The following is a 23,146-nucleotide window of genomic DNA, read 5'->3' as shown; positions in this document are numbered from 1 at the left end:
TGGTGTAACAATTGAATTTTTGTAAAACTATTGAGCTTATCATAATGCATCTTTGCAAATTAGCTACAACATGCAGTTGAAGTCGGAAGTTTACATACTCCTTAGCCAATTACATTTAAACTCCGTTTTTACAATTCCTGACATTTAATCCTAGTAAAAAATTCCCTGTCTTAGGTGAATTAGGATCACCACTTTATTTTATGAATGTGAAGTGTCAGAATAATAGTGGAGAATTATTTCGGCTTTTATTTCTTTCATCACATTCCCAGTGGGTCAGAAGTTTACATGCACTCAATTAGTATTTGGTAGCATTGCCTTTAACTTTAACTTGGATGAAATGTTTCTGGTAGCCTTCCACAAGCTTCGCACAATAAGTTGGGTGAATTTTGGCCTATTCCTCCTGACAGATGGTGTAACTGAGTCGCCTCCTTGCTCGCACACGCTTTCAGTTCTGCTCACAAATGTTCTATGGGATTGAGATCAGGGCTTTGTGATGGCCACTCCAATACCTTGACTTTATGGTCCTTAAGCCATTTTGCCACAACATTGGAAGTATGCTTGGGGTCATTGTCCATTTGGAAGACCCATTTGCGACCAAGCTTTAATTTCCTGACTGATGTCTTGATGTTGCTTCAATATAGCCACAATTTTCCTTATTATCCCATCTATTTTGTGAAATGCACCTGTCCCTCCTGCAGCAAAGCACACCAAACAACATGATGCTGCCACCCCGTGCTTCACGGTTGGGATGGTGTTCTTTGGCTTGCAAGCCTCCCCTTTTCCTCCAAACATAACGATGGTCATTATGGCTAAACCTTTCTATTTGTTTCATCAGACCAGAGGCCATTTCTCCAAAAAGTACGATCTCTGTCCCCATGTGCAATTGCAAACCGTAGTCTGACTTTTTTATGGTGGTTTTGGAGCAGTGGCTTCTTTGCTGTGCGGCCTTTCAGGTTGTCGATATCCACAGTAAAACAAGTCCTATATCGATGCCTTTGTACCCGTTTCTTCCAGCATCTTCACAAGGGCCTTTGCTGTTCTGGGATTGATTTGCTCTTTTCGCACCATCTCTAGGAGACAGAACATGTCTCCTTCCTGAATGGTATGATGGCTGCATGGTCTCATGGTGTTTATACTTCTGTACTATTGTTAGTACAGATGAATGTGGTACCTTCAGGTGTATGGAAATTGCTCCTAAGGATGAACTAGACTTGTGTAGGTCTAAAATGTATTTTTCTGAGGTCTTGGCTGATTGTCTTTTGATTTTCTGATGTCAAGCAGAGGCACAGTTTGAAGGTAGGCCTTAAAATGCATACACAGGTACACCTCCAATTGACTCAAATTATGTCAATTAGCATATCAGAAGCTTCTAAAGCCATGACATCATTTTCTGGAATTTTCCAAGCTGTTTAAAAGCACAGTCAACTTAGTGTATGTAAACGTCTGACCCACTGGAATTGTGATAAGTGAGTTATAAGTGAAATAATCTGTCTGTAAACAATTGTTGGAAAATTACCTGTCATGCACGAAGTAGATGTCCTAACCGACTTGCCGAAACTATAGGTTGTTAACAAGAAATTTGTGGAGTGGTTGAAAAACGAGTTTTAATGACTCCAACCTAAGTGTTTGTAAGCTTCCGACTTCAACTGTATGTAATTAGTAGGGGTGTCGCCAAAGCTCTGTTCGGCCTCAAACAGTTTTGACTGCTTGGAACTTTTGGAAATTAAGATTCTCCTCCCGAACCTTCTGCTCGTAAAATGATTACCTACTTTACCATCTTCATGTAGGAATGAAACTGCTATTGGGTAAACTATATCGACTCAAATGACGTTGAACCCCTCAAATGTAGTATGACTTTTTGTCCATTATTGTAGGTTACATGATTATACAATTATTGTGCCAGCCCTGAGGTGACGTGTCAGCTGTTATGTTGAACTCTGTAGGGGAAGTCCTTCATCAAGAATGCCCTGAAGTGCATGGCCCACAGCCTGAGGCACCGGTTCAGCTGTGTGAGCCGGAAGTGCCTGGCAGTGAAGGAGATGATAATCCACCTGCAGAGAGAGTGCTACGTCAAACACAACCTTTGTTCCGCCATCCAGGAGAACATCAACGTCATGGTGGAGATGATCCACTTCCAGGACCTCTTCCCCAAAGGGTGAGCATAAGAGGCCTTTTTCCATTTCATGCTAAACTCAGTAGGTTTCCAGGGTCCAGACTTCACATGATCCGAAATGCAATTACTGTAGTCTGCATTCAGAAATATATTTTTTTCCTCCTACCTCAGGACTCATGTGGAGCTGGTGAACATCCTGCTGGGTTGTGGTGAGGAGGTGAGGACGGCCATAGCACAGAGAGTGAGGATGCAGTGTGAGCAGAACTGGGGGGCCCTGTGTGACAGCCTGAGCCCGTGCTCCCTTGGTCGTTCAGATAACCACCAACACATCACTGTCCCTCCCGCTGGACAGCTCTTCCTTCCAGACATTGAACAGAAGAAACCTAAGACGGGGGCTACATCCACCCCTCTGTGAGTTTCAGTCAGGAGCCCCTGGACAACGCCACAGACCTTGGGCTCGCTGTGGCCAGTCACCCACCCAATACCGCCATCCAGGGGTGAAACACTGAGTGCAATGTCTTTAGCCTGTAGACACACAACAGAGCAGCCACTAACCTCTAACCCCTTTTCCCCCTCAAACAGCCCTACTACTGATAACGTCAGTGGTTACAAACAATGACAGAAAGGAAGAGTAATGGTCCTGTACCATGCTCAATTCATACTCTCCTAAATTGTGAAGGTGACAGGGTATGTGTGGTCAAATGTAGATTTGAGACATGCACTTGTTTTTCAGTAGTTCCTTTTTGATTTGTTAATTACAGGTGCAATGCAAAACATTGTATTGTAAAATGGCTTTCATTTGATTCCTTTTAAAAGTAAATAGGCATATACAATTTACAGTATGACCATTTTTATAAAGAGCCAGTTATCAATATTAGTTCAGTGAAGATGTACGAGTGCTTGTCATAGCAAGGATTCTTGCAGAAAGTTTTCCATTTCTTAATTGTGGCTGTAATCTAGTTTTAGCTGGACACTTAACTTGGTACACACAATGTATTGAGACCGCGAGCGATTGATTTTTCTAGATGCTATGATGTCTCTTAAAAGTACATTTCCTAATATACTTAAACACCCACATCTTGGATGGCTGACTCCAGGTCAAAGATTTCTAGGTATTCAGAAGATGAGGTAAATATAATTAAAGTACACTGTCCCGTTGATACTACGCTTTACATTCTGTAAAATAGCTAATACTGCATTTGCTCTACCTATTTATACTGTCACTACTGAAAAACATGTGTATAGAGGTTAGTGCTTTTGCAAGCTCAACGTTTTTGTGGAAACATTTCTTTTCTACTTTTATTTGCAGCACAAAAGTGAACCACAAGGATTATTTTCATTTGTAGGTCTAAGACAGGTTTACGTTCTCTTCCAACTCCGTAATTGCACATCAACTCTGCAAAGAGAAGTCCATCTCTGGCACATGATGCATTGTGCATGATCACTCGTTACAAGGAACAAGTGGGCTTCTACCACAATCAGGAAACTTCGTAACGACTGCAATCATGGTTATGTATGTTCACTCAAAGACAAACCTCTGGTCTCGTAACAAAACAATGAGACCCATCATTTCTTGGTTAAAATATTATGGGCCTTAGACTATTCTCACTGAGGTCTTTGATAATACGCATGTATCAAATAGTGTCTACTGCAATGTGTTTTTCAACTACAAAGTGTTTGTCACAGGATGACTACATAGTGTCTTGCCAGAACATTTTGCCACTGACAGTTCAACATTTTACTAGCTTTTGATGCAAATGGTTAGCTGCAGTACTTCACAAATGCTTGTTCTAACTTCATTAGTACTCCAAGGAACCTACCTCACGCCATGCCAGCTTTAGAGATGTTTCATACTGAACACATTGAACTGGTATGAATACAACTCAGCTATCTCACTCATTTTTACATGCATTTTGTACAGTTGGCTTGTATGACAGTACTGACAACTTCTGTGTCAGTACTATCACCTAATTGTAATCAAATGAATGACTTCATTTACTTTTACTATCGGGAAATGAAGGTCTGTACTTGAAAAGGCAACTTATTTCTTATGAAGTTTGTACTCTGACTCAATGTCTGTATTTAAACCTTTTTTATTTAGATTTTTCTTAAGCTACGCATAACAGGCCTTGATGCAAGGAAACCATTTTATACATCTCTTTTTTTTTCTGTACTTTTGGACATTAAACATTTTTAGATACTTTGCTGTTTTGACTGCATTTATTGAACATTTTATAAGCAGTATAATAAAATGCTACTTGTTTGAGTGCAATTTGTCTAATTGAGACTAGTTAAAAAAGTAACACACACGCACAATTTTGAAGTGGGAGCAGTCAACAAAACTGACTGCGCAAAAGTTGTAGTGTCAATTACATCGTAACACCAGAGGAAGGCGAAGGGAGGGCAGACTCCGCTCAAATGTCAGCGTGAAAATAAAGCGTTGTGACTGCCAAATTAGACAAGCCATTTCCAAATATCTATATGACGAGACAGGACTCGATGCCCTAACAATCTAAATATATTTCCAAAGGTGGGAACATTCCAGCCAACCTAAACATTACAAAACTTAGTCAATTAAGTAAGCCTCACATAGCGAATTATAAATATTATTTTGAAACTCCCATACCAAAAAAAAAAGTTTTCAGGATCGGTGGGTCCCCTGAGGTACACAAGCTAACGTGGGCTAATGCGATTAGCATGAGGTGTAAGTAACAATTTCCCAGGACAGACATCTGATATTGGCAAAGCTTAACTGCACTGTCCAACTTTCAGTAGCTATTACAGTGAAAGAATACCATGCTATTGTTTGAGAGCGCAGTTTAACAAAAGTTATTAAACAAATTAGGCAGTCTTCATACAAAATTAAGATGCAATTGGTTCATTGCCTAAAACTTTGCACATACACTGCCATCTAGTGGCCACCTGGGCTGGAATAATACATTATGGCCTTTCTCTTGCATTTCAAAGATGATGGTACAAAACATGTTTTTCTTTGATTTGGTAAAAGTTACTATGTTACATTCCTACATGGTACCAAGAAAATGCATATCCTTGCTTCAGGGCCCGAGTTACGTCAATTTAAGTAAAACATTGAAAAAAAGGGTCCGCTCCTTAAGACATTTAACTGGCAAATCTGGCCATAATACCTTGGTTGCTTACTGCCATCTACTGGTAATATGTAGAACACGTATTGGAGGAATGTAAGACTATCTCGAAGTCTTATGGAAAGCAAGCTATTTCCGCTACCAAGCAATAACAGACACAGGAAACATTTGTTTATTCAATACATTTTGAAGTTGAAAAACTAAACTCAATATCCTACACTAATGCGAATAACTTACCAGAACCAGGTGGAGCAAGCAGAGCGAGACGGGTGGAAAGGACAGGAACTATTGTTAGCAGGATTGCAATGTTTCCATAAGTGGATGAATTGGTCTAATTTACCATGTATGGTGCTACCTCTTCCAAAAAAAGTGAATAATTGGCCACATTTTTGTTGTGACTAACAGCACCAGCGATTAAAACTTTACAATGGAGACTTAATTGAGCGAGGCGTCAAAGTGGAAAACCCGCCCGCTCGGCTTCAGTTGAGTCATAATTCAAATTACACACACTTTGGTGAGTTTAGGCCATATGTAATGTTTTCTATCCAAAAACAATTTTTAGATATTACGTCCAAACTTTATTATTCTGTTTCGGGTGTACAGTAACCATTGTCATTTCCTCCTTGTATGGACTAACACCAGGTTGTACATTTGAGGTATACTATACAGTAAGAATAAGGTAATGGAATAAAAAAAAGTATTCCTGCCAGTAAATACTCAGCGAGATGACGTTGCATGCACGAAGTTAACACACAGTGGATCAATTTCCGCAACTAAGAGCGTTGAAGCGCGAGGCTAAAGTTATGTTTTGGTCCTGTAGCTACCACGTCGTAGCAGCGTGAAGTGCACATGCTCAAGATACTCTCGACTATTTCATCACGCTCATCTCAACATCTGCGGTGCAATGTCATCTCATTGAGTTTACCATTAAAGGTCATTCCTCTGTGGTATAGATAGATAATACATGTCAAACAGACAGTTTTGAAGATGCAAAATGGCCATGCACAAGACAATAGGGCACAAGGCTGTAGTAGGGCAAGAAAGGCATTGAAAGGTTAGAAATGCAGCATGACTGCAGTGACATTACAGATGTAGTTTTGGGGAGTAATATCAAAGGACAAAAAAAAACTGGCAATTGCTTACAATTTCCTCTAAATGAATGGGAACAGCCTTTTTTTCAAAATGTACAAGACAGTTGCTAAAAACAAAGCTACTGCTAGAAAGATTAGTAGTTTGTCAGTCAATTCTCGTCGATTATACTTCGAGATCAGTTTCCTTCCCAAATGTATGGTTCCTGTCATGGATTTGAACTCTTCATCCGTTTCCAGGACTGTTCTTGAAGATGTAGCTACATAGAGGACAAGTACTGTATGAGTGAATGTGCATTTCTACAAAACATGACTACTGTAAAATGTCAATAACAGCTCGGGCGTTTATTTGCTGAAATCACTGAACACAACAGGTTCTTATTTGAGCCAGGCGTCTATTTCCTTAATGCACACAGCTTTTGCTAATTTGTATAGTTAATTGTTTCATTCCAGCATTCACTTCCAGCATATTAATACATTTCCTGCAGTAATGTGTTATCGTTTACACACTGCGTCACGTTTATTTATTGTTTTATTAATTCATCCACCTCTTCGGAGTACATCTTTATTTTTACAGCGCACATTTTTACAGCTTTTCTGCTACATACATGGTACTTTTATATAAAGCAATCACATAATACATTATCAAACAAACTCTTTAATCCCACCCCTTAGGCACTCTCCGCCCATCAACATAGACCACCCTCGTTTGGTTTCCATGTGCCATATATTTTCAAATTGTGCTGTGATGTTTTACATGAATTTTGAACCTTTCTAATCACATAGTATCCATAGGCTTTTTTAGCTTCCCACAATAAGTTGGGTGAATTTTGGCCCATTCCTCCTGACAGAGCTGGAGTAACTGAGTCAGGTTTGTAGGCCTCCTTGCTCGAACACGCTTTCAGTTCTGCCCACAAATGTTCTATGGGATTGAGGTCAGGGCTTTGTGATGGCCACTCCAATACCTTGACTTTATGGTCCTTAAGCCATTTTGCCACAACTTTGGAAGTATGCTTGGGGTCATTGTCCATTTGGAAGACCCATTTGTGACCAAGCTTTAACTTCCTGACTGATGTCTTGAGATGTTGCTTCAATGTATCCACATAATTTTCCTCCCTCATGATGCCATCTATTTTGTGAAGTGCACCAGTCCCTCCTGCAGCAAAGCACCCCCAAAACATGATGCTGCCACCCCCGTGCTTCACGGTTGGGATGCTGTTCTTCGGCTTGCAAGCCTCCCCCTTTTTCCTCCAAACATAACAATGGTCATTATGGCCAAACAGTTCTATTTTTGTTTCATCAGACCAGAGGACATTTCTCCAAAAAGTACGATCTTTGTCCCCATGTGCAGTTGCAAACCGTAGTCTGGCTTTTTTATGGCGGTTTTGGAGCAGTGGCTTCTTCCTTGCTGAGCGGCCTTTCAGGTTATGTCAATATAGGACTCATTTTACTGTGGATATAGATACTTTTGTACCCGTTTCCTCCAGCATCTTCACGTCATTTGCTGTTGTTCTGGGATTAATTTGCACTTTTCGCACCAAAGTACGTTCATCTCTAGGAGACAGAACACGTCTCCTTCTTGAGCGGTATGACGGCTGCCTGGTCCCATGGTGTTTATACTTGCATACTATTGTTTGTACAGATGAACGGGGTACCTTCAGGCGTTTGGAAATTGCTCCCAAGGATGAACCAGACTTGTGGAGGTCCACCATTTTTTTTCTGGGGTCTGGCCTGATTTTGGATTTTCCCATGATGTCAAGCAAAGAGGCACTGAGTTTGACTCAAATGATGTCAATTAGCCTATCAGAAGCTTCTAAAGCCATGACATAATTTAAAAATTTTTTTACAAGGTGTTTAAAGGCAGAGTCAACTTAGTGTATGTAAACTTCTGACCCAATGGAATTGTGATACAGTGAATTATAAGTGAAATAATCTATCTGTAAACAATTGTTGGAAAAATTACTTGTCATGCACAAAGTAGATGTCCTAACAGACTTGCCAAAACTATTGTTTGTTAACAAGAAATTTGTGGAGTGGTTGAAAAACTAGTTTTAATGACTCCAACCTAAGTGTATGTAAACTTCTGACTTCAACTGTACATACATACACACACATAAACATTCATACATACATAGACTTTTTTTTTTATCTACCTTCATTATTCCCTGGAAACCCTACCACCCCTCCCCCAATTGGAGTAAACTAATAAACAATAACACTTAGGCTTCTACCTTCAGTTTATACACATTTTACAGACACAATCTATTTTACAATAGTTATATTTTGTTTGTTTTTAGTCCTTCCTCTATTTCTGATGTCCATCCAGTTTGATTTCTATTTGTAACTGTGCTATTTAACATTTCTGAACCTATATACATTTTAAAGACCCCGTATGTTTTACATTGGTTATCTTGTTATTAGTCCCACTCTTCAGCTCCATTCAACCCCTCCCATCTATCTCTTAACACCATCCATTTTGGATTTATATTTGCCATATATGTTTCAACTGTGCTGTGATGCTTCACAGAAGTACTAAACCTTTCTATTCTCATAGCTTATACAAATTCTTTGCTAAAATAATTATTATATTATAGATTGATTGACTATGACTTTTCAAATCACCCAGTATTGCTATCTGCAGCATTAGTTCTAGGCAAATGTTGCCATTCTTGGACCTGTGACCAAAAACAAGCTACATATGGACAGTACCAAAATAAATAAATGATATAACATTCTATTCATTACAAAAATGTTGTATAATCATTTAAATTGAAAAATGTGAAGTTTTGAATCCGGCATTGTTTTGCGTGTCAATTCATAAACCATGTGCCATGGAATAGGTACATCGAAAATCTCTTCCCAACTATTTTGCAATTTATATGCCACAGCTGTCAACTTTTTGGTCCTTAAATTAAATTGGTATATGTTTTTATTTATCACAATTTTCTTTAACCATTTATGGTCTTTAAGCAGGGCCGACAGACAAGTTCCTTACTTTTTCGCTCTTCCACTTGCCTCTTCCTTTTTTGTGGTAATGCTAGGTTGTAATTTTGGGTAGAGCAGACAATTCTATATGTCTGTGTTAGCTGCATATGTGACATAACTCCAGCAGTCCTATTTATGATATACTTTACAAAAATGATCCTTTAAAAAAATAATTTTTATCGAAAAAGTTATTTTTATCAATTAGTATATTTGAGTTTAACCACAATATTTGTAATATTTGTTCAGTTTTTTTCAGGTGGATTAAACTAAAATTGCAACCAACTTTCTAAGGCTTGTTTAAAAAAGAACTATATTTTGGAGATGATTCCGTTTTCAAACAACCGAAAGTGAGAAGTTGTAATCTGAATAAAGGGAAAAAGGCAATTCTTGAACATGGGGTGAGACATTCCTACCAATTTACTAAAGAACCATTTCGGATTTAAATATTACTTTTGTATGACTGATGCCTTTTAGTGAGAGGTCTAATGCTTTAATAATTTCTGCCCCACAAATTCATATTCGTTATATAAATAGGCCCTTTTAATTTTGTCTGGCTTGCCATTCCAAATAAAATTGAATATTTTTTGTTCATATAATTTAAAAAGTTTACCATAATATTTGTTCTATCTTTTCTGGAGGATGAAATTGTAACCAGCTTTGTATGGCTTGTTTAAGAAAGGGTGATACTTTAAACAAAGTTTCATTTTCAATTAGTCGGAAATGAAAAGTTGTAATCTGTATAAAGGCAAAAAGGCCTCGATGGAAAAAAAATATTCTCCTCGACTGCATTTTCGGCGATTCTTACCTTCGCCGCTAGAGGGCGATCTGCCGATTTCTGGGGGTCTGTACCCCCGAAGTTCTGTTTTGTGCTTGCCACTTAGCTAGCAGTTTCTTACTGCCAATAAAAACAGATTCAATAATTCAGTAGTGACTCAAATTATGGCAATGTAACAAATCAAAGATTAAACCTCGGAAACAATTCATGTTAATTCATAGTAACCTCGTAAACAAGTAATTTATAATACATTTATTTGAAACCGGCGTTTATTAGCTGAAATGTGTGCCGTTGCCTGAGACTCAGCGTTTAATTAAAGTTTTACAGTAATTTATCGTAGCTTAATAAGAGAGTGGCTTGCATGAATTAGAATAGGTGCTGGAAATGCAAAGTGTTGTAGCCTAATGGACGAAGTCTGGAACCACCCAGGGACACTGAGGACAGTATGCCAAAGGGACTAGGCTATGTGAATGTGTTCTCACTTTCCAGCCATTTTTGTATTGCATTTTTTGTATTATAGTGTATTGATTGTGTATTTTGTATGCTAACTTTTTTATTCTTCTTGTGAATGGACAAAGTTATCGTATCTTATATTTGTCTTCAAGCCCTAACCACTGGCACCCATTTCGTGACTGTTCTCCCTTCCTGAATGAGTAGTCTCTTACCCAGAGTGCCGATGGTCTCCTCGATCTGAGAGACCGACTGGGCCATCATACGACTGATGCTCATCAGGCTCTCTGTGATGTCACCAGACGTCTGGACCAGACTCTCCTTAGTTGCCTTCCTGAGAACACACACACACACACACACACACACACACACACACACACACACACACACACACACACACACACACACACACACACACACACACAGAGAGAGGGGATGACACACTAGAACTAAATTCAATGCAATCTCAACTTTCCGTCCCTGTCACCCTGTTAGAGAGGCATCTTTCAGCCTGTACATTAGGGTGTGTTGAAAATGTGATTTTTCAGGCTGTGAAGAATAATGATTGTAGGAATAAGAAACTGGACATAGAGCATTAATAAAATAGCTAACTGCTGTGCTTGATGAGAAGAGCACAACTCACCGCTGTCTCACAGTTGAGTCTCCACCATTCAGAAGTTGATCTTTCTCAAGGTTGTCAATGGACAGTTTACATGCCAAGTTTGCCTTCCTCCAAGCTGTCTGGTTACTGTAGATGGACATATTATGAAAATATTCAGTCAGGGAATTCCAAAAGGCGTGAGGTCAATGGCATGTTAAATAGGAATCTGGATCCCAATCTCTCACCTCAGATTCTGTCTGCGATGACTCTCTGTCTCACTCAGGATGGCTTGTTTGTCTGTCTCTCTGTCTTGTTCCTTAGCCATTTGTTCCATATTCTGTGAATGTAAATGTATAGTTCAGATTAGTTTTTCCTAGCTAGCTAATCACAATAAATGCGATCTAAACTAAATTAGCATTGATTTACATAACTACCTGGATTCTCAGTCGCAGTTGATTTAATTTCTCTTTTACTTTGGAGTTGAAATCCATCAGCACACTTTGTGGCCCCGGACATTCTCTAATGTCCTAATCAAGAGAATATAGTATGTTTTTTTTATGTAACTGTCCATTCAATATAATCCACATTCGTGAAACAGGCTATATTGCATCGCTTGCTCTCCGCATTTAGCTAGTTAGCTAGCCAGCCAAAATGACCTAGATTAGACAGCTGGCCAAATGTACACTTGGCCATCTTGGCTCACAACCGCAAATTGAAATGACACAAGGTAAACCTAATACATAAAATAAGTTCAAAGTTGTTAAGATGGAGGTACCTGAATGAGAGCTTTAATTTCGAGATCATATTTGATTATTTCTTGTCCACAAATACGGACGTGGACATCCTGGGAAGACGCCATTTCTGTTGTTGTTGTTGTTGTACGTCAACTAAACCACTAATCCAAAAAGCGCGCGATGCTTGAAGCGCGTTGTTTTATGAAAACGTTGACCGTGTTCATTCACTATACATCGGACAAAATAACTAATGGACACATCTAATAAATAATATATAGCATACATATAGCATAATATAGTGCATAGCCTATATATGAAAAGGTACTTATTTGAGTGATCACAAATAACGTTAGAAAACTAGACACAGTGATCCTATTAAAATTGTTCTATAGGCCAGTGTTTCAGGTAGGGTACTCCCATGTAATTAGCCTATCTTTGGCGTCATCCTAAACAAACTACTGACACTGTCGTTTCAACAAACGTTTTCAGCAGCCTCACGTGTCTTTATTAACATACTTGGCTCTCACAACAACAAATGATTTGCATGATACATATTTCTGCCACTAATGTGTTACCCGACCTGCTAACACTGACAGTAATGCTGTGTTCAAAACAACTGGGAATTCAGAAAAATAGGTCAAATCATGACGTACAGTACCAGTCAAAAGTTTGGACACACCTACTCATTCAAGGGTTTTTCTTTATTTTTACTATTTTCTACATTGTAGAATAATAGTGAAGACATCAACACTATGAAATAACACATATGGAAGCATGTAGTAACAGAAAAGTAATTAAACAAATCAGAATATATTTTTATATTTGAGATTATTAAAAGTAGCCAACTCCCTTCAAGATGCGGAGATGATCCGTTCACCTACTCTGCATCTCACAAAGACATGGCGGTTGGAACCAAAAATCTCAAATTTGAAATGCATTCCAGGTGACTACCTCCTGAAGCTGGTTGAGAGAATGCCAAGAGTGTGCAAAGCTGTCAAGGCAAAGGGTGGCTACTTTTAATAATCTCAAATATAAAAAATATATTCTGATTTGTTTAATTACTTTTCTGTTACTACTGTAAATGATTCCATGTGTGTTATTTCATAGTTTTGATGTCTTCACTATTATTCCACAATGTAGAAAATAGTCCAAATAAAGAAAAACCCTTGCTTGAGTAGGTGTGTCCAAACTTTTGACTGGTACAGTAAGTGATCTTCAAGTCGGAGCTCTAGAAAGAGTCCTGAGTTTGAATTCCGAGTTGGACATCCATTTGGAAGCTTGTTTTATTCCCGAGTTCCCAGTTTTGAAAAAAAGGAAGTCGGAGATTTCCCAGTTCCGAGTTGTTACGAATGCGCCATAAAGCTAGTAAAGCTGTTACATTATACTTATGTCACTGTTTGTTAACCCTAAGCTTTTTCCTAGTTAGCTGGCTGGCTAGCGAGATAAATTAATACATTTATTAAGATAATACATTCGCTAGTCTTAGATATGCCACATAACTACTTCCAGTCTTTGCCTACCCTTGAACGGTCTAGGTATTTAGAAAAGTTGATTCTTGTTCACTTGCCTATATGTCCTTTCAACTTGCTTGAGACCAGCTGTGCCGACAACCCTACCAAATGGCCCAATGTAGCCTGTGGCAATATCTACACCTACTTCAAATTGTATTAGTCACGTACACATATTTAGCTGATGTTATTGCAGGTCTAGCGAAATTATTGTGTTCCTAGCTCCAACAATGCAGTAGTATCTAACAATTCACAACAATACACACAAATCAAGGTAAAATAATAAAATGAAGAAATATATGAATATTAGGACAAGCAATGTCGGAGTGGCATTGACTATAATACAGTAGAATACAGTATATTCATGTGCAATTGGTTAAACAGTATGTAAACATGATTAAAGTGACCAGTGATTCCATGTCTATGTACATAGGGCAGCAGCCTCTAAGGTGCATGGATGAGTAACCAGGTGGTAGCCGGCTAGTGACAGTGACTAAATTCAGGGCAGGGTACTGGGTGGAGGCCGGCTAGTGATGGCTATTTAAGAGTCTGATGGCCTTGAGATAAAAGCTGTTTTTCAGTCTCTTGGTCCCCGTACCCTGACCTGTACTGACCTCGCCTTCTGGATGATAGTGGGGTGAACAGCCCTTGGCTCGGGTGGTTGATGTCCTTGATGATCTTTTCCTGTGACATCGGGAGCTGTAGGTGTCCTAGAGGAAAGGCAGTGTGCCAACGGTAATGCTTTGGGCAGACCACACCACCCTCTGGAGAGCCCTGCGGATGCAGGCGGTGCATTTGCCGTACCAGGTGGTGATACAGCCCGACAGGATGCTCTCAATGGTGTATCTGTAAAAGTGTGTGAGGGTCTTAGGGACCAAGCCAAATTTCTTCAGCCTCCTGAGGTTGAAGAGGCGCTGTTGCACCTTCTTCACAACACTGTGAGGGTGGAACATTTCAGATTGTCAGTGATGTGTACACCGAGGAACATGAAGCTTTTCACCTTCCCCAATGCAGTCCTGTTGATGTGGATGGGGGCGTGCTCTCTCTGCTGTCTCCTGAAGTCCACTAACAGCTCCTTCATTTTGTTGATGTTGAGGGAGAGGTTATTTTCCTGGCACCACTTCGCCAAGGAACCTCACCTCCTCCCTGTAGGCTGTCTCGTCATTGTTGGTAATTAGGCCTACTACTGTTGGGTCGTCTGCAAACTTGATGATTGAGTTGCAAGTGTGCGTGGCCACACAGTTATTGGATAACAGGGAGTACAGGAGGGGGCTGAGCACGCACCCTTGTGGGGCCCCTGTGTTGAGGATGAGCGTAGTGGAGGTGTTGCATCCTACCTTCACCACCTGGGGGCGGCCCGTCAGGAAGTCCAGGACCCAGTTGCAAAGGGTGGGGTTTAGACCCAGGGTCCCTAGCTTAATGATGAGCTTGTAGGGTACTATAGTTTTGAAGGCATAGCTATAGTCAATGAACAGCCTTCTTACATACTCAACTAGTCTAAAGGACAGTAGTGTATCTGGAGCGTCATCATTTGTGGGTTCGATTACAGGCTCAAAATGGCCAGAAACAAAGCCTTTCTTCTGAAACTCATCAGTCTATTCTTGTTCTGAGAAATGAAGGCTATTCCATGTGAGGAATTGCCAAGAAACTGGAGATCTCGTACAACGCTGTGTACTACTCCCTTCACAGAACAGCGCAAACAGGCTCTAACCAGAATAGAAAGAGGAGTGGGAGGCCCTGGTGCACAACTGAGCAAGAGGACAAGTACATTAGAGTGTCTAGTTTGAGAAACAGACACCTCACAAGTCCTCAACTGGCAGCTTCATTAAATAGTACCCACAAAACACCAGTCTCAACGTCAACAGTGAAGAGGCGACTCCGGGATGCTGGCCTTCTAGGCATAGTTGCAAAGAAAAAGCCATATCTCAGACTGGCCAATAAAAAGAAAAGATTAAGATGGGCAAAAGAACACAGACACTGGACAGAGGAACTCTGCCTAGAAGGATCTATTTAGGCGGTATGCAGATTGAAGTGGGTCTAGGGTGTCAGGTAAGGTGGAGCTGATATGATCCTTAACTAGCCTCTCAAAGCACTCCATGATGACAGACGTGAGTGCTATGGGGCGTTAGTCAATTACCTTTGCTTTCTTGGGTACAGGAAAAATAGTGGACACCTTGAAGCAAGCGTGGACTTGGATAGGGAGAGATTTTAAATGTCCGTGACAACTTGTCTGCGCATGCCCTGAGGACGTGGCTAGGGATGTCGTCTTGGTGGAATCTCCAGGTTTACACAGGCAATATACAGCTAGTTTGCCGCGCGGGTACAAACAAAGATTGGAAAAGATCCCAAAGATTGGAAAACTGCCGCAGTCATCCCCCTCTTCAAAGGGGGAGACACTCTAGACCCAAACTGCTACAGACCTATATCTAACCTACCCTGCCTTTCTAAGATCTTCGAAAGCCAAGTTAACAAACAGATTACCGACCATTTCGAATCCCACCATACCTTCTCCGCTATGCAATCTGGTTTCAGAGCTGGTCATGGGTGCACCTCAGCCACGCTCAAGGTCCTAAATGATATCATAACCGCCATCGAAAGGATACATTACTGTGCAGCCGTATTCATCGACCTGGCCAAGGCTTTCGACTCTGTCAATCACAACATTCTTATCGGCAGACTCAACAGCCTTGATTTCTCAAATGATTGCCTCACCTGGTTCACCAACTACTTCTCTGATAGAGTTCAGTGTGTCAAATCAGAGGGCCTGTGGTCCAGACCTCTGGCAGTCTATGGGGTGGCCACAGAGTTCAATTTTCAGGCTGACTCTCTTCTCTGTATACATCAATGATGTCGCTCTTGCTGCTGGTGTTTCTCTGATCCACCTCTATGCAGACGACACCATTCTGTATACCTCTGGCCCTTCTTTGGACACTGTGTTAACACACCTCCAGACGAGCTTCAATACCATACAACTCTCCTTCCGTGGCCTCCAACTGCTCTTAAATGCAAGCAAAACTCAATGCATGCTCTTCAACCGATCACTGCCCGCACCTGCCCGCCCGTCCAGCATCACTACTCTGGACCAGGGGCGGAAATCGCGGGGGGGACGGGGGGGGACACGACCCCCCCATCCTGGGAAAAATATGATTTGTCCCCCCCCAATATATCACTGAAACATAACTATGTAATTTAAATAATATTAATAATACGCAATGAAAGCAATTGTGCTGATTATAGACACTTAATAGCGCGTTTTTAAGTTTCAAAAGATTGCGACCCCCCCCCACCCTTTTCCTCACAATGGTTTAATCCACTGGCAAGGTAACAGAGGGGTCGTAGCCACTGTCTGAAAGTAACTGACGTGAGGTTAATCCAGTCAATCGCGCACACACACTAGCTGAATATGCAGAGCTAGCGCGCAAATATTAACTATTAAGCAAGCTAGTACCTATTCCATTTATGTGGCCTCGTCAAAGATGGAATCTTTGCAATCGTAAATTTATTCCGAGATCAGCATGCAGATGATGTAAGTTAGTGCTTCAAAGTCCCTGTGATAAGGTTAGCGATAAACTGAAGTCCAAACTGAACAGAACTACACTCTCTTCTACCATTGTCTTAAATATATTTAATGGTCTCGTTGCAAAAGCTAAATTGTTGCAAGGGAACTTTTATTTATTTATTTTATTTAACCCGGGTAGCAAAGATTATAGCAAACACCACTGAAACTGAATTGGTGCTCGCTAGCTTTGCAAATTCAGCTATTGTTGGAAGCCAGCCAATATGAAACAAACTATTAAAATTACAAAAGGTTGCAGCATATGTTGTGTAAATGGTGAACTCATACAGCTGTCAACTCTTGTCATTTTAATCCGTTTCACATTTGCTAGCTACCTTTTAGATCGAAGCCCAAATAGAATGATAAAAGATAAGATGATAGAAGCCCATCTCCTACTGTAAATAACCTACACACTGTGTGTGTGTGTAGCCAGCCAGCCAGGTAGAAAAATGGCAGAAAAATAAAAGACGGACATCAGAGTATTTTTCAGTACACCAAAACGCAAAGTAAGAACCCTAGTAGCCTAATATCTCAAAGACTAGTTGATAAAATGTTCATAAGAAAGAAATGAAATTCTAATGGAAATGTTTCACAATGATGTCATTAGGCAGAGCAGGCAACAGATGGCACACAGACAGCAGAGTTGGGGACAGATATGCAGGGACAGACTGGCAGAGACAGGGAGTCTCAGGTAAGTTTGTTGAGTCTTTGTTTGGCAACATTATGAAAGGTTCTCCATTTTTTTTACTTGTAAAATAGGAACATAATTGGAAAATGCCATGGATACCCCCACTCTCGACTTTAACAAATCTTAGTTCAGTCACCAGTTTAAGGCAATGGTATTGCTGTTGTGAGTAGTTAGCCTTCCCTCTAGCTCAGTTGGTAGAGCATGGTGTTTGCAACGCCAGGGTTGTGGGTTCGGTTCCCACGGGGGGCCAGCACAGAAAAAAAAATAATAATGAAATGTATGCATTCACTACTGTAAGTTGCTCTGGATAAGAGCATCTGCTAAATGACTAAAATGTGTAAATGTAGTTGTGTAGTTTTGGGTACCGGTCGTTAGGAGTACGGCAAACACCTTATTTCTTTGGTTCCTCAATATACATTTACCATATTACAATGTAGGCTATGTGTTACAGCACTACTTTTGGTGTCCCCCTCAGGAATTGCTCTTGAGAAAATTTCATGTAATTGTCCCCTCCAAAGTTGATATCAGATTTTCGCCCCTGCTCTGGACGGTTCTGACTTAGAATATGTGAACAACTACAAATACCTAGGTGTCTGGTTAGACTGTAAACTCTCCTTCCAGACTCACATTAAGCATCTCTAATCCAAAATGAAATCTAGAATCGGCTTCCTATTTCGCAACAAAGCATCCTTCACTCATGCTGCCAAACATACCCTCGTAAAACTGACCATCCTACCGATCCTTGACTTTGGCGATGTCATTTACAAAATAGCCTCCAACACTCGACTCAACAAATTGGATGCAGTCTGTCACAGTGCCATCCGTTTTGTCACCAAAGCCCCATATACTACCCACCACTGCGACCTGTACGCTCTCGTTGGCTGGCCCTCGCTTCATATTCATGGCCAAACCTACTGGCTCCAGGTCATCTATAAGTCTCTGCTAGGTAAAGCCCTGCCTTATCTCAGCTCACTGGTCACCATAGCAGCACCCACCCATAGCACGCGCTCCAGCAGGTATATTTCACTGGTCACCCCCAAAGCCAATTCTTCCTTTGGCCGCCTTTCCTTCCAGTTCTCTGCTGCCAATGACTGGAACGAACTGCAAAAATCACTGAAGCTGGAGACTCATATCTCCCTCACTAGCTTTAAGCACCAGCTGTCAGAGCAGCCCACAGATCACTGCACATAGCCCATCTGTAAATAGCCCATCCAACTACCTCATCCCCATACTGTATTTATTTATCTTGCTCCTATGCACCCCAGTATCTCTACTTGCACATTCATCATTCCAGTGTTTAATTGCTGTATTGTAATTACTTTGCCACCATGGCCTATTTATTGCCTTATCTCTCTTATCCTACCTCATTTGCACATACTGTATAGACTTTTTTCTGCTGTATTATTGACTGTATGTTTGTTTATTCCATGTGTAACTCTGTGTTGTTGTATGTGTCGAACTGCTTTGCTTTATCTTGGCCAGGTCGCAGTTGCAAATGAGAACTTGTTCTCAACTAGCCTACTTGGTTAAATAAAGGTGAAATAAAAATAAATAAATGTGTTAGCTAGCCACTTACAGTGAATTAAGTGCTTGAAATGTAGAGTAACCGGTGCCCACAGATTTCCATCAATGGCGGTGTATAGCCTGAAACCATGAGAGGTTCGTCTAACCTGGTCATTGGGCAGTTGATGAAACTTGATTTGGTGGTCTTTTTTCTTACCATTGTTCAAACAAAACGGTATGCAACAGGTTTTTTCCATTTTAGCTATAAAAGCAGGGTTAGTTAGCTAACGTTTGCTATCTGAAGAAAGTAATTTGGGATCGTCTCGTTGGCTGATAGTGACGTAGCTACATTCCATGCGACAGTCTCTGTTCATACTAACATTTTTACATTTAGAATCAGTGTTTTTAGGTATGATGTAGTTTGTCATTTAAGACATGGAAATGTTAAAAATGACTAACCAAGCATATCCAAAATGTATATAGACTAAAATAAAGAATACAGCCGTTGTCTGGTTGAGTAAAGTAGGCAATTTAACATAGGAGTAAGGGGAGTGCCCCACGTCTGCACCCTACTCGGGGCCGTGGTCACGTTAAGTCACGCCTCGTCGTGTGTCTATGTAATTCCATGAAATAAGAAATTCATTGAAAATTTAGAGTTGTAGTAAGATGACCATAAATCAAGTCTAATACAATTACCTAAGTCAGTGGTTCCCAAACTGTGAGGCGCGCCCCCTAGGAAACTAAGTCCGGCTTTAAACGTACTCTTGAAAGTTTAATAGTAGAATGCACAAGGTGCAATTTCTAAATTGGGTAGTGCATCATCAGTTCCTCTTGTCATGTTTGTCATTGTATACATTAGAGAGCTATTTATAACTTGTCAGACATGTCCAGATCAACTAGCCCACAACCGCTAACTTTTTTTTGAACGTAGGTTTGTGTCACTCCTATCAAATTAATACACATTAGACATGGAAAAATGTAAAGAATTGCAAGAAAAGTAGCTTTACAACTGCAACATTTACTTTTCACCCCATTTTCTTTCCACCCACCCCAGCAAGATCTGAGATGATACTGGAATTCATCCAAGACAAGAAATACGAAAAAATAAATATACAGGAGGCGACAGAACAGTTAGTGGCAGAAAAAGGAAATGTGAATCACAATGCAAAGTGAAGCTGACAGGCTATTTGATCTTGTTTGTCAGTACAGTAGGTCAGTCAGCCCACAGAACTAGAATGCGATTATATTTCTATGATTCAGCCTCTAACATCAATGCTTATGCAATAACATGTTATGGCAGATATGTCTGGACTGAATTTCAACTATGCAAGACATACTGTAGGTCATGAATGTGCATCAGTGTCAATCATACAATTAAACTAATATCCTACACAAATAAAACAATTGTAAACATGAGGCAAATTGTGATTTGTAAATGTTTTTTTATTATTTTTATATTAAAATCAATTGCAGATTTAGACTATCATGGTTACAAGCCAAACTGGGTTGTTGCTAGTTGGAGTATAGCTACGGACAAAAAGTGACATGTTTGAGTCACAATGAGAACTGTAGCATTTTAGCTAACCCTTACCCTAACCGAATTCTCCTCACCTGCTACGTAACGTCACTTCTGTCCGTAGCTGTACTCTATCTGACCAAAACCGCAAAACTGTGGTACAAACTCTGAGCTGAGTTGGTACCTGTGAGAAAAAGGAGGATAAATGTTTTTTTTTTTTTTTATTAAAAAAGAGGCACAATTTCACAAGCAGACCCATTTTCCAAATCAATTTTATTTTTTTTAAACTAGGCAAGTCAGTTAAGAACAAATTCTTATTTACAATGACGGCCTACTAGGGAACACTGCCTTGTTCAGGGGCAGAACAACAGATTTTTTACCTTGTCAGCTCGGGGATTCGATCCAGCAACCTTTCGGTTACTGGCCCGACACTAAATACTAGGCTACCTGCCAGTTCACAACTGAACCTAGCCTAAATCACATCTGTACAGTTTCAAGGCGCATTATCCATAACAGTTCTCCAACTAATTGTGCCTCCAAAAAAAAAGAAAAAAAAAGAGTACAACAAAAGTATAAACCCAGCACAACATTTAAAACACATATGACAACTGTCAAGATAATGTATTTGAACAAGCATTTGAACTACAAATATACATTGCTAATAGGATCAAGTTACTGTTAGTTTCAGCAAGATATACTTCTGCAGATTTTCTTATGAATATCACCAAGAGATCTATTACAGAGAACTTAGCAATGACATACAGCCTTCCTACTGTGACAAATATTCTACACTTGGGGAGTACACACACTACTACATGCTAAACGATCAATTTAAATACCATACATCAGAAGCATTACATCAAGGGCAGGAATTGTGTCGTTTTTAGAATGGGTTTTCAATAGAACTCGTCGAGAGTTGTAAGGATTTTCCAAAATAATTTGGAGTTAACCTTACAAAAAACACAAATAAATGTTAGGTACATTTCCCTCTCACTCCATGCATTTGGCAAGTTTGGAAGGAAATGTATATCATTGCAGTGTGAATATGATGTGTTTATGGTGTTTGGAAAGAGGGTTATACCCATTTTCTCAGCGGCATTGGTAATCATTGAATTGGTCTGCATGCGTCACATGCAGGAGTACATACCTCAACACTTCAGTGCAGGGATGAGAGATCTCTGCCCAGCAGCCCTAGCGACTCTAACCGATCTCTATGCCTTTCCTGAAGTAAAAATAATCCTATTAAAAGCACCACCACTGGCCAATCCACTTCAATCAAATTCAAACATGGTCGTCGGTGACCATTACTGAGGACAAGGCCTTATTGGCACTGATACCTCAGTGGCTAGTGCAGGTCTTAAAGCAAATCAGTCACTGTCCAAAGAAGTTCTCTGGGAACTGGTAAAGAGTTGCAACGCTCCCACGCAGCGTGCAAACATGGCAACAGGAGCCGAGTGGCAGCTCTTGAGTGAGCTCAAGTACGTCTGAGATTCAGCACCATGGCTGGTGAGTGGTGACTCCTATCAGCTGTTTGCATTGTTTGTTTAAAACTCACTCTCCAATTAGTGCTCCCTTCAACCTTAGGTGATATAAAAGGGAACTGTGCAGTGGCACCACTTTGGAGAAAATTGGGGGAAAAAAAATCAAGGAAACTGATTATGTGCAGAGGCCCACCACGTCACGATTATCATCGCTTTAAGTGTTATACAGGGGTTGCCATGTTTAAGACCTTGCCTACCTCGGTCTCTAGTGAAAAATATTTATGCAGAGGTTTGTTTCCTGGAGCTCCATGGTTAATATAGATCTAAAGTTGAACAATGCAAACCTCAGTGTGTCATTAAGAGTTATTTCAAACCGTATTTGTTCAGAACGGCTGCTAAAGGCCACCTGCTTGTATGCGCCACTGCTCCAGGTAAAGTGCAACCCAGCCGTTTGTGGAACAGTAGAAAATGATGAACAAAGAGGCACAATTATCTTCATAATTTGTGAGGGGACACAATAGGTTAGAAAAGGTTGGACATCGTCTTTGCAAAGCAGATCTACTGGTTCTATATAAAAAAATAAATCATTGGTGCTCTGGGTCTGCTAAATGTATTTCAGCAAGAACGTATAGCTCGCTCCAGTATCATGAATATCTAAAATAATTCCTGTACGTAATTTCTTTAGGTTAAAAGTAAATATAATAAAATAAAATGGTATGGCAAGTCGGAAAGTACAAAAGGCACAAAAAAATCTACAAATTCAAACATGTGCAACAACTTACAGATTTAAAGCATAAATACCAAAGAAATAATAAAAGGTTGACAGAAATAAGGACGACAAAGTTCCTCCGACTCATGATTGCAGCACTCTTTGGATAGTCTCTCTCACCCAGTGTTACACTAGGATATTTTTGAGTATGAACACATCCTTATATTGAATTGAATCCTTCGCAGGAAGACTACATTCAACTTATAAGAAAACTGTCTGAGGCAAAGCAGCAACAATTTTCATAAGTACATGAGATCACCACTCTACACTGTTAA

At 40.2% G+C, this 23,146-nt stretch overlaps 1 protein-coding gene across 3 annotated transcripts; it reads right to left on the bottom strand.

Annotated features, from left to right (window-relative positions):
* Positions 1–5,782: 5,782 nt before the first annotated feature.
* Positions 5,783–12,028, bottom strand: LOC106567448 (vesicle transport protein SEC20). 3 transcript variants are annotated; one of them, XM_014136719.2, is made up of 7 exons: positions 11,892–12,028; positions 11,551–11,643; positions 11,362–11,453; positions 11,159–11,263; positions 10,731–10,849; positions 10,096–10,185; positions 6,360–6,565 (listed from the first exon to the last, which is right to left on the bottom strand). In XM_014136719.2, exons 1-6 carry the CDS (start codon positions 11,973–11,975, stop codon positions 10,172–10,174), a joined length of 507 nt encoding a protein of 168 aa, XP_013992194.1. In that variant the 5' UTR covers positions 11,976–12,028; the 3' UTR covers positions 6,360–6,565; positions 10,096–10,171. The 3 variants fall into 3 exon arrangements, with proteins under 3 accessions (XP_013992192.1, XP_013992193.1, XP_013992194.1); XM_014136717.2 differs by lacking the exon at positions 10,096–10,185 and having other exon boundaries at positions 5,783–6,565; XM_014136718.2 differs by lacking the exons at positions 10,096–10,185; positions 11,551–11,643 and having other exon boundaries at positions 5,783–6,565; positions 11,892–12,026.
* Positions 12,029–23,146: the final 11,118 nt, after the last annotated feature.

The sequence above is a fragment of the Salmo salar genome, chromosome ssa13 (genome assembly GCF_905237065.1).
Source record: "Salmo salar chromosome ssa13, Ssal_v3.1, whole genome shotgun sequence".
In the NCBI taxonomy this organism is placed as follows: domain Eukaryota; kingdom Metazoa; phylum Chordata; class Actinopteri; order Salmoniformes; family Salmonidae; genus Salmo; species Salmo salar.
Note: the sequence above shows the minus strand (reverse complement) of the source record. Positions and strands in the feature narration are given on the sequence as shown.

What these genes read in the sequence shown, in the direction of transcription:
- LOC106567448 (XM_014136717.2), bottom strand. Translation starts at nt 11,975, where the DNA reads ATGGCGTCTTCCCAGGATGTCCACGTCCGTATTTGTGGACAAGAAATA. An exon ending in CATCGCAGACAGAATCTGAG is followed by an intron (nt 11,264 to 11,361) that starts GTGAGAGATTGG and finishes GTCCATCTACAG; the next exon opens with TAACCAGACAGCTTGGAGGA. An exon ending in GACTCAACTGTGAGACAGCG is followed by an intron (nt 10,850 to 11,158) that starts GTGAGTTGTGCT and finishes GTGTGTTCTCAG; the next exon opens with GAAGGCAACTAAGGAGAGTC.